This window comes from Carassius auratus, chromosome 7 (genome assembly GCF_003368295.1).
Source record: "Carassius auratus strain Wakin chromosome 7, ASM336829v1, whole genome shotgun sequence".
In the NCBI taxonomy this organism is placed as follows: Eukaryota; Metazoa; Chordata; class Actinopteri; order Cypriniformes; family Cyprinidae; genus Carassius; species Carassius auratus.
Window position 1 is genome coordinate 19,646,949 of NC_039249.1, and position 12,532 is coordinate 19,659,480.

Here is a 12,532-nt window from a genome sequence, read left to right on the forward strand (position 1 = left end):
TAATGTTGTGTGTAGCCAGCCAATGAGCAGGACATGGCCACTGTGACAATAATAAAACCTGACAGGGATAGAGGAGGACAAAAAAAGATGGATGGAGGAGAGATGGAGATAAGAAAAGAGAGAAAGACAGAGAAAGAGGGAACATTCACAGCTGGAAGAATACATTTTCTCACCCTGAGCGAACTTCGGAGGGTTGTCATTGACATCAGTCAGGGTGATTTTAACCTGAGTGGTGCCTGACAGACCGCCCATGTGTCCACCCATGTCCTTGGCCTGGATGACGACATCGTATTCCTGCCTGGCCTCCCTGTCCATGTTAGGAAGAGCTGTTCGTATGATTCCTATAGACACACATATAAACACAGTATGAAGAAAGATGCACCCCAAACCATTCTTTCATGACCATTCATTCACTGATTGATTTATTGTATGTTTCATCAGCATTTATGAGATTTATTCCATCTAACCAGTTGGAATGGATTTTTGCCGTACCAAATATTGCTATTTTGACGTGAAAACCCTAAGTTCGATGCCCCCCTCAGAACTGGGGCAGAATGCACCAACTATTTAATATTTTAGTGAATTAGATGCGCATTTTCATTGCTCAATAAGCCTATGGGCTAATTCAGTGGGATCATTTTAGTCTAAATATATAAATTATTAAATTCAGTGGGATCATTTTAGTCTAAATATATAAATTATATATATTATTGCTATAACAACAATCTGTTCAATTAAAAGTTAAATTAAGTTGCCAGATTCTATTATGCTATTTGATTTGACTGTCATTATTCAGTCAACTAATCTGTCAAAATGCTTACATTTGCATGGAATGTGTGATTTAGTATTTCAAATGAATGACATCTTATTAAAAAATAATAATTAAAATGATAGAAGATATATTTTACACATTTTGTGTGAGCCGAATTAGCAATATGCTTTCCTTAATATACTTGATGATCATCAAGTTGCAGTAAACGCATACTGTTCTCAAGTGGGCATCTTGTACACACTTCTACATCTCCTATCATTTTGTATGTCATACACAGGAAGCTTTTATCCAGTAGGGCAACTGACCTTGGTCTTACACTTCAGGATAGTGCTGTAGAACAAAAGTCTAGCTTTCAGTTGACACTTTACTCGTCCAGTCTTCTTTCAGACCAGAAAAAAAATATGTGGCTATTTTGCTCATTCTTGCGGTCTTGAAGCATTTAACACAAATGCGCTATGAATAGTCGCATGATGGTTTTGTTAATACCACATAGATGAGCAGCACTGAACAGGATCGAGCAAAACATCCAGCTTTAGTTTATTAGCAGCATCTGCTTCATCTTCTCTGACTGCTGTAGGGGTTTCCACTGCCACTGGGACACTGTAGGACTAATGTAACCTGGGTTAATTTAGCTCAGAGAACACAAGGTGCTCCCGCGAAGCGTGAAAGGACTATCCTCTTCATTCCCAATCCTCATACCATGGTAATTGAATCGAAGCCAAACATGACTTGAAATTGCACATGATGCATATTTGAATGCATGGCTGGCTCCACAGAACTAACACAGAACCAGTGAAAATATCATTAATGTACCTGTTTGTGGCTCCACAGAAAAGTAAGGCTGGCCCTGCAGGATGCTGTAGACCAGCCTGGCACTGTTGCCGTATGTGGGGTCATCGGCGTCTGTAGCTGTGACCTTTATCACTGAAGTACCTGAAGAGAAAGCCACGATAGGGATCACTTCTGGATATTGCACATATCTCACAGTCTAAGGTACACTTCCCATCAACATTCACAACAAAGATAAGAGAAAGAACAGCAACTTGACTATTTCTCAGTTCATAAAGTTGATCTTGAATAACCTTTCTTAAAGGCAACAAGAGTATTTCAGAGTCTAAAGCTAGACGATACAAACCGTTGCCTCGGGTTTGTGCATGCAATGTTTTGCCTTCAGCCGGGCTAATTTCCATGAAATCTGATTCTGTTTACACACTAAAATCAATTTACCCAGCATGTTTACCAACTTGTCTAAAAAAATATAAGGAATTGACCTGGAAAAAACTAGCCTTTCGAGGGTCCCAGTAGTATTATGTGAGCTGTGAATGGGGGGTATCGGGGTAACAGATCGTTACCCTGTGACAGGAGAGCATTACTGATGATGTATTGCACAGTGAAAATGCAGTAAACACAAACACATGCACACAAACAAATGCAAGCACACACACACACACACACACACAACCCCAGACAAGTCAGCAGTCACAAAACAACAGTTGAAACAAGAGTACCAACTCACTTTCTGAGAGTCAGATTTCAGCTCTTTTGAATAATGCATGAGGAACAAGCCGTCAGGCGGGGGGCTCATAGAGAAAGAGAAGAAGCTGACAAATAAGCTTTTCCAGAGGCTCGCACTCACCGACATTTGACATCTCAGCCACTCGCGCATAGTAAGGGCCGTGAAGGAACTCTGGTGGATTGTCGTTGATGTCCTGCACCTTGACAATGAACTCTGAAGGAGGCTCTAGGGGTTTGTTGGTGTCTCGAGCCACAGCCTGGGCGGTCAGGGTGTACTGGGCCTGTTCTTCTCTGTCCAGTGTCTTTGTTGCATGAATGTTGCCCGTTTTGTCATCGATGACAAAAATAGTGCCTGCTCCCTCCCCTGAAAGGATGTATTTAATGTTTCCGTCTCCTGAATCTACATCCGAATGAAGCTGGAAGAAGAGAAAGAGCATGTGAGTGAGAGGTTTCCATCATCAATGAGCGGGTCATACAAGAACGCTGACTCAAAGTAGAAAGCGTTTTGGCTGGTCTTCAGCAATCCATGATAGCATCTCCTCTAGAGTATCACATTAACACACTCCTATCTTACAGTGATATCCACCCTGATGGTCAGTTGCACTGACAGAGAATTCAGCAAGGAAACATCACTTTCCTAAACCTCCTTTCTACATTACTCTCGAGCGAATTTCATCATTTTATATTAATTTGAGAATAAACCTCATTTTTGTAATGTATGACTGTTTATATGTTGCGAGTATAGACGTGTATAGAGCTGATGTGAATTAAGGGATGTTGATTATGCTGGTTAAAATGAAATTAAACTCCTGACACAGAATATCCCCACTCAATAAGTCTAAACCTCCACTTGGGTTCAGGTGGGAATTTAAAGGCCAACGTGCTGCAGGTCCGCCATGTAACTATCCGGCAGGCCCATAAATCGTCCATTCCCCCTATGCCAGAACCATAGGGAACTGCACCGTTATTAAAAAGGAAATCCAATTTATAACCTTTAATCAAGTGGGCCACTGATTGCTTTTGTGGAACAAATGGAGGATATTGCAAGGACTCTGTCTGTAATGAAAACCCAAATGACTTTCATTCACAGCATAACCTTAAGAGAAATATAGAGGGGAAGGAAGATGAAGAATGGATGTAGAGAAATGGATGTACAAGTTCCTTGTTTCTACTCACCCGACCTACTAAGACAGGATCTGGGCCTGTGTACTCCTCAATGACAAAGAACTGGTTCCAGACCCAGCCTCGTTTGGAGCGGTGAAGCACCTGGCCCTCTTTGCCTCTCTCCCTGTGTCTGTGTAAAGAGAGATGGCGGCGGTGGCCGCGCTCCCGTGGCCCTGAGCCCCTGTGTGTCGCTGCCGCTGCAGCGCTCCATAGTGCAGCCCCCAAACACAAGAAGAACACCTGCAGTCTCAGTCCCTCCCACATCCTGCCCACACTGTCCACTTCCTCTCCTGAGGGTATCAAGGTTCAGAGAAAATCTTGAAATGCTGTCCGCCTTGATGGTCTGGTCTATAAAGAGTTTGAGGGGGACAGGAGGAGACCTCACTCGACTTGGCCTCTGATATTCATCACAAAGTCATACTTTTCCACTATTTCTTCCTCTCTGTTTCTGAAACAAAAAAAAGGAGAGAGAAAAAATAAATAAAAACATCATTACTCATATGGCGAAATGTAAGTTACAAAGGTCTAAATTGTCCGCATAAAACCAGGAATAGACAGCATAATAGTTTTAGAATAATACAACATTTAATGACACTTTGACTAAAAACGATTCTGCACTATTACTAGGTCACTAATCAAATGAGAACTTTTGTGTCACTGATCATTTGCAAAAATTCTTTGTAAAGGTCATATATTCTTGTTTCCGCTGGAGCACAAGATGTTATTTGGCTCAAATCATGCTGGAGAACATGATCATCAGGTTTTCTAAACACACCTGGGGAGTTCGTGCAGCTTGAGCGCTGCTCTCATTGAAACAAAAGGGGACAAATCAAACACAAGATACATCCTGAAATTCATGTTAGGATTTCAATTCAACTTTTAGTTAAATTGTTATGCTTATATAATGTGTAATGAAAATAATTCATTAAATTAGAAAAATGGTGCTCTCAATCTTGGACCCCAATTTATATAAAACTTGGCTATACAATGTGACTTTTGTAAGACCGCACTGGAGTCAAGTTAAATTGACTGTGTTGAAATGTATTAATTCATTTTCCAACAGTGTACACTGAATTAATTAAGCATCAGAGGTTGTAAGCCCATTTGAGCCTTTTCAATTAGACATTACACAGTCAGCGGTCTACCAGCAAACCGTTGTTGCGATAAGCTATTCTCTTTGTTGCAGTATATAAACCACAAGGTCTGTTAGCTGTTTATTTGAAAATGAAATGAAAACATAACAAATAAAAATAAGTTTCTATTCACTTTCAGAGGATCAGACACATAATAAAGAGCACAAAATGAAAAGAAAAATGAGCACATAAACTCCTTCTCTATAATTCAAAGGCTTGGGGTCATTAAGATTTTTTAAAGGAAATTAATACTTTTATTAAGCAAAGATGCCTTACATTGATTACAAGTGACATTAAAGACATTTATACATTTGCAAAAGATTTCCATTTGTGGCAAATTTCAGCTTTGCAATAACAGAAATAAATTATATTTTAAGAAAAAAATTATAATAATAAAACTTTATGTTAATTAATAAAGGAAATTAGATAATGTCTCATAAAATTCCTAACATAAATGTCCCACATGACCATCCTTTCTTAGATCTTTATCCTGTGTAAACGCCTGTCATGTTACACATCCTATAATTAACCACTTGAGGTGTTGGGCGAAATCCTTTAAAGTCTGTGCATCGCTCTCTGTCTGGGTGTAGGTGGATGTGGTATGGGAGAGCGGCCCGCCGGGTATTTTCTCATCCACTGAGCCGCTAACAACCATCAGCTCTGACAACAACAGCCACGATAGCCTGCTGCACCCCCACACACACACACACATACACACGCAGTGCCATCCTTACCCTAATCACAGTAAGTCAAATCATCACCTCACACACAGGGTTTGTGAGGGTGTGAAACCTAAACCTAAACCTAAACCTAACCAATTACCAGTCCGCAAAGCAAAGCCCATAAATATTTCCCAAATAAAGTGCATCCAGCGGAGAACTAGGAAAGTGGGTGCTCTAACTCAGGCAGACCTCTGTAAAGTCAGGCCCTGATTACATTATATTGCTTCACGTTCGTCTCAGTCTTGGCTGTAAATTGGCATCGGCGCTAGAGAAAGAAGACATTCTACCTCTCCTTTCATTATTGACCGGCCACCAAAATGTCAGGATGCACTGCTACTTGGAGTGGTTTTACTGCCTCTGAAGTCTTCCTCTCAAGTGTGCTTCTTGAGAGCACTGGGAATCCAGAGCATTTAGTTCTATTAAAATAAGTTATTTGTTATTATTTTTTTAAGTCTCTAATGAACTTAGGCTGAATTTATTAGATACAAAATACAATAGAATTAAAAAATTGTACATCTCAAAATGGAATTGATTTGTTATGGCAAATCTGAATTTGCTTTACCTTTAAGTGTGATCAATGTAATATGCCCTTAAAAGTATTAATTTCTTAAAAAAAAACAAAAAAAAAACAAAAGAAAAGGATGCACACATACTTGCTTCAGGTTAAGATGTACATAACTGAATACTGTATTCAGAAACACTTTAATAATCATATCTCATCTTTCAGTTAAAGTCTTCTGTCACACACTTTCAGTTAAAACAGGTCTTCAGCACGAGATTTGTGACCCCTTGGGGTCTGCGGTGTACTGCATTAAGTCTGCACAATACTGTTTAATCTCAAAATTAATATATGCATTATCCAGAAGCATAATAATCAGTGAAATTCAAATTAAGAGGTTCATTTTGCGCTAAATGTTCATTGTCTCTCACTCAACATTTACAAGTATATGACTGTACATTTGACAATAATTATTTTAATAGCTTTGTAATGTACTTTAAGCCTAATAGAGTATGTAAATACATTTATATGGCACTATATGCATGCTGTTATAGGCCATTTTATACAATATTTAGCAGAAGCCCCTGCTCCATCTCTCTCTCCACCAAGGGATCTTAAAAAAAGGTTGAAGACCCCGCTCCTACCACCCACAACATTCTTTTCAGAAGAGTTCAGCCTTTTTTTCAGTCACCAGGGGTAAATGGTCTTTTATCTCAAACACCAAACTACTTGATGATTAAAACATTGAGAAATTACAATAAATATTCTAACCACAGAGTTAGTTATTCTGGTCCTTACTGAAACATTCGTATAACAAACCAAGCGCAGAGTCACTCAGAGTTGGTAAGTGATTCACCAACCCTGCAATGTTTGTAATGTCTGTAAAAGCGATACCGTTATTTATCACGCACTCTTATCAGCCAGACGACTAAGTGTGTCTCTGCTGAGGGGATTCAAGCTGTTGTATCTTAAAACACATTTAAAAGGTAGTAGGAAATAAAACGTAGATATTGTATTTTAAGAGCAACAGTATTTGTGTGTCTCTGGAACAAAGAAACTGCTAGCGTGTACTGTTACGACTAATGGAGGGCAAGGGAAGAAAATGCCTCAGTGTTTTGGAACCACAAATGATCACCCTGCCCCACAGCCTATAATTACTAGTTTAGTGGGATATATTCAGTGGAATATATTACACACGCCTTAAACTAAATATTGAATTCTGCACTATAAAATGCCAAGACCTTAATCATAATGCTGAGTTACGGATTCTGTTGCAACTGCGAGAGCCTTGGGATGAAACGAATCAACTGCAAAATCTGAGAGGCACTGGAAGTGATCCTCTCGGCCAACAAGTATAAAGATATAAAACAAATAAACGGATGAACGGATACATTAATAGATCTCAAAATCCTTAGGAGACATGTCAAACCGGATCCAGAAGCTCTGTCATGGCCTATTGCAAGCATTCAGAAGTCTGAGAAGAATCTAATTTCCTATCAAATTTTCTCACAGCGGAAGGATCGAGAAAAGGAAATGGAGAGCGAAATGGAGGAAGGGTTATGGAATGACACTTGAAATCAAACAGAAGTGAAGCTATTTCTGTGGAAGACTGAGACCTTAGTGAAATACAGTTATTCTGTTCTTTGCACAGTATTTTCAGTTAACAGCCACTTACCCTGTTGGTTTCTGAATTTTAGCAGCTATCGCTAAACTAAAGCAGAAAATTACAGCCATTCAGCTGTAAGCACACTCTGCTTCTGGATCTCCAACCACAAACTTAGTATCTAATGAAAAGTGGCTTGAGAGCAAACTCTAATGTGAAAATGGTGTGGTCAGCTCTACTCAATGTTTCACTCATTTTCCCCCGCTCTTTCTCCTTTTGTTTTTTATTTTACTCTCAGTGACATTCACTGTTGTAGGAATGGGCAAAAGCACCCCTGGGTAAATTCCTCAACATTTATATTTGATGTATGCTACTAGCTGCTTGGATCCCTAGCTTTGCTTTCACATGCGTATCTGTGTATCTACAGTATGTGCACATGTACACATTTGATATTACACTAAAGTGCTTTTGCGCTAGAAAATGTGCCATATATTACCTTTTATCCTTTTAACTGTGATGCATTATTTTAACATTACCAGCATAGTTAGGTTTAAACACACAAGTTAGGAATTGCTGTACAATGAACAGTGTAATACAGTAAATAGACATTCCCAGAAACGCCTGTGTGACACATCACATAGGTTTCATATAAATAATTTTTTCTTCTTGGCCACCTATGATTAACACAAACTAGCATGTTGTTTTCTGTTTTACTACCCACATTATTACAGTGGTTATCAGTACATTTAATGTAAAGCAAATTTGGAAGTTCAAGTAGACTAGTAGACAATATTAGTATATTATCACCTACAGCATGGATTTTAAGTTGTGGTAAATACCTGTAATACATTAAACATTGTCACCATTTTCACTGTGAATTTCGAGCAACCACAGCTGTATTTTTTTTTTTTTTTTTTTTTTTTTTTTTTAAGAATACAGTATGTATATGTAGTAATACTGTCATTCACACACTCATACACTCTCTATACTGTTTTTCAAAATTATACTGACATGGTGATTCAAGTAAAACCATCCAGTATTGCTTTTTGCTTTACTATACAACTCCAGTTAATGTAACTTGTTTTTGATGGTCTTGTTAATGTTAGACTGTACATTTGAATATATTATATATATATATATATATATATATATATATATATATATATATATATATATATATATATATATATATATATATATATATATATTCAGAAGCTTCATAAAAGAGAGCTCAAGTACTGCCTGCTGGTTTGGTGGCTGGCTTTAACATATTTTTTTGAAGAAACTTGGGTTCTACTCTGGTGTATATTGATGGGAGGCATATCAACACAGTCTAGTAAGTGGTTACACTTTATTTAGATAATCCACATTACTCAACAACTATCATTAAAGTATTAATATTTACATTATGGTAAGGGTTATGGTTAGTAGAATAAGCTGACATTTACTTGCAAAGTTACTTAGTAGAATGTGTTAGGGGACCATAAGAATAAAGTGTTAGCAGATATTAAACAGATAGTTGACTCTTAAATGGTAGTTGACATGTTGGTGCAGAGTTACTAACTGTCAGATGAATTTATAAAGTAGACTATTAAAAAGTGTTACCTTTTTTTTAACAGCCATTCAACTGCTTTAATGAATACACAGCTGGAATCTGTATAACAGTGGTATACGTCAGACTTTATCCTAAATCAACAGAAATAAGCACTCTTTTCTTCTCCCCAAGACAAACGGCTGAATAGTGTCTGGAGAATATTTACAGGCAAAATCCAGTAATTCAATGGGAATCCATGCAATCAAGAATTCTGCATGAGGGTAAGATATTCTTACACAGATTTAGTAGTTGGTCACATAAATTTGACACTTTTTAAAATTTCTTCTGTGTTAACTGTACTTCATACATCATTATATTGACAATTTTGCCCAGAAAACTTGCTAATGTGACCGCACGGTTGTAATTGCCATTTGATATTTAGCTGGGAATAGAGGAAATATTGCAGAAACACTGAAACAATAGCTCTGTATTTTCAAAGCCACTAAAACCATTTTTAATGAAGATTGTTCCTCTCTCATTTCACTCCTCCATCTTCACTTTCTCCTCAGGCACTTAGAGATCAACTCTCAAGACACAAAGATGTAAATTCCACTACATCATAGGAAGTGCTCATACTGTACAAACACATGGGGTCAAATGTTTCGAACACATGGGGTCAAACTCCATCAAAGTGCAATTTCAAGGATCTCAGAGTGTCAATCAAACTTTCACATTACAGTGGTGGACTCACCTTAAACAAACATGTGATGAAGGCCTAAACTTGTAGTACTTACTACCATAATTTCACAACTAAAAGTCAACTATAAAAAGAATAGCTTTCGAATGACTAATTGCTATTTAAGGGCATAGAAATTAGAAGGCTTTTAAAAAGTGGCAATGTAACAGGAAGTCATAACCTCTAAACACTACACGTGCTCTTGATGGACCTGGGAATTGAGATGCATATCTATTCACTTCAAAGTTCTGCCATCAAAGCCTTTCCCGATGCTGTCACGGAGAAAAGAGCTTTTTGGTTTCTCATTACCCAGCAGTACTTCCCCTGGTCAGCGATTGTGCTCACAGGGCGAAACCTGACTCTTAATTGCCGTTCAATTACAGAGACTAATCGGTGGAGGTGTTTCGCAAACAAAAATCCCTCAGCCTGGCTCACTGCGGTGCATGGCTAAAGAGCTGATTTGTATTCTAAAAAAGTGACTAATGCTCATGCCGTTTTCTCCTTTCCTGCCTCCTGCGCATCCTCTGAGATCTCTGGATTATGAATATGCTAACAGTTGTGGCCAGGGTTCTTAGTTATGGAGTTGAGGGGAAGCCTTTGCTTTTTCCGCCACCACCACTTCATGGTAGTGTAAAACCACAGTTACTAACAGCGAGAGAGCGACGTTGGTGGAGTCTCAAAAGTCGGACTACAGAGATGAATGCCCTTACACTTTCTCGTGATGTTATTTCAGAAGAGCCCAAGGCTCCACCAATGTCTATTCTGCAGCACGTGCCCTTGGAGAAGAGAACCGAGTATCACCTTACTAGGGCAAACAAGGCTCAGCACTCTACTTATATTACCTAGAACAACATGAAGGTTAGATGCCTAAAGGCAACAGTGTGTGCCTTGTATTCCCTGCATACCTCGATTATCCACTCTACAAGGTGTATTCGTTTCCAATAGAACATCAACTTCCGTCATACAAGTCAAACACGGCCGAATGTCCTGATAACAAACTCTAAAAGCGTATACAGCACCATTTCTAGCACTCATTAGAGTCTAAGGGTCACTGGTGTGTCGGCATAAGCAGGTGTGGCTACAATTGGTGTGTTGTGTGTATGAGGCGCTCATCCGAGCTTTTGAAACTCATTACAGCTTTGGCCATAATTATTAACCACGAGAATCAGCTTTTTCACACGCATTTTTCATCATTATTCATCTCCGCTAACACATTATCCTCCTGTTTATTCATGCAAGCATGAATATGGGTGTATTAATAACAATCTGTAAATCCACCCAGCCAGTCTGTGCTTTTCCTGCCATACCCCCCACCACCACCACCACCACAAAAAACTCCACTAAATAAATGAAATAATGACAAAAAAAAATGCAGTAATAAGACATTTTCATGAATAGATGTTGAAATGTAATGAAAAATGAATAATTTCCTTCTGCGTGTATTGTAGATGATGACATTGAAACTGAAAGCAATACAAGAATAATATTTGAGCAATTACTAAGGAAACTGAAAATAACAAAACAAAAGTTAATGAATGATCAGTTCAAGGAGACGTACATGACAGTATTAAATGGAGTCACTGGGGTCTATAAAAAATGTAAAAAAAGAAATAAAAATCATGCACGACTGAAAATATTCAGCCATGAATGATGATTCCTGAGTTTTATAGCCTCTCAATTGACTTCTTGGATGTCATTTAACACTGTTTCTAATTAGTTTAGATAATTGTTCCTTTCTTCTTTCTCCCCTCTTTACACATCAATAACATCCTAATTATGTCTTCAGTTATTGTGCCATTCCAATAAGCACTTCATAGCTTCACAGTATATTCAAGACTACTAATGACTAGGTTATAAAAACACTGACTAACGACAGCTGCATCTCCTTAGAGCTTCAATCACCCGCGAGACACTTCATCCATTCTTAAAATGTACAAGGCTAACAAAGGCCCCATGACTTCTCTTTTGTCTCACGCACAAGGCCGCAGAATATTTCTGTCAGTGTGTAAGACGTGCTTGCATATTTTTCTTTTAGCAGCTATGTTACAAAGAGGTGAATGGTGAGATGCTGCCAAAGCCTCTCATTCCCAAACCTTTTCATTTTCTGGAAAAATGGAGGACTAGTCAGGGTTTTCAGACAGCCCCGTCCCGGAGGATCTGGGGAGCAGGAAACTGCGGTGTCTGGAATAGATTTGAGGCAAAGGGAAAATAAAATACTTGGGATTCCTGAGGTTTGAGGGACAGCAGGCAAAAAGTCACGGATCCCACCAATGCTAAGTAAGGAGACAGTGGAGTGAGCGAGAAATTAGACTATTATGCTACTGCAACAAAGTTGACTGGATTTAGGGAACCATTTCAAGTCCCAGAGCCCAGACAACTTATCGTGTCATGCAACTTTCACTAACAACCCCACTTCTGAATTTCAATGTAGGTTGTTTCTTTTTACCTTTCGCATCTGTAAGCTTCTTCCTTGCTGAAGCCACTTGACTGACAGCTTTATTGTTTGACTTTTTCAGAGATGATTGAAAAGCAAATGGTGCATTGATAAACATCACTCGATTTTTAATACCTTTTCACCAAGCGTCTCCTTTGAGGAGAGGTTAATTCATTGAATTGGTAAACAGAGAAATTAAACCTCAGTGCCATTTCAACAGTGTGCGCAACCGAAATGTAGAGAGACTGAAAATGATTATCCAGCTGCTCTGGCAGAGAATTGCATGCAACTGAGAATGAAATGGAGGCATGTGTGTCACATTAAGTCAAAAACTAGAATATAATAAAGCAGTCTAAAGCTGGGTTAAAACTGATCCAGTCCCACAATGGATTTCATATATATTCCAGTTTTTAAAGAATG

The 12,532-nt window shown here is 38.5% G+C and overlaps 1 protein-coding gene across 1 annotated transcript in view; it reads right to left on the reverse strand.

Moving 5' to 3' along the window:
- Positions 1 to 12,532, reverse strand: part of LOC113106187 (cadherin-11-like) — a 49,739-nt gene that overhangs the window by 10,985 nt on the left and 26,222 nt on the right. Inside the window, exons 2-5 of the mRNA XM_026267863.1 lie at positions 3,464 to 3,899; positions 2,409 to 2,703; positions 1,586 to 1,705; positions 174 to 341 (exon numbers count right to left, since the gene is read on the reverse strand). Coding sequence (XP_026123648.1) covers positions 174 to 341; positions 1,586 to 1,705; positions 2,409 to 2,703; positions 3,464 to 3,715 — 835 coding nt within the window. The 5' untranslated portion in view covers positions 3,716 to 3,899. The remainder of the gene's footprint in view (positions 1 to 173; positions 342 to 1,585; positions 1,706 to 2,408; positions 2,704 to 3,463; positions 3,900 to 12,532) is intronic.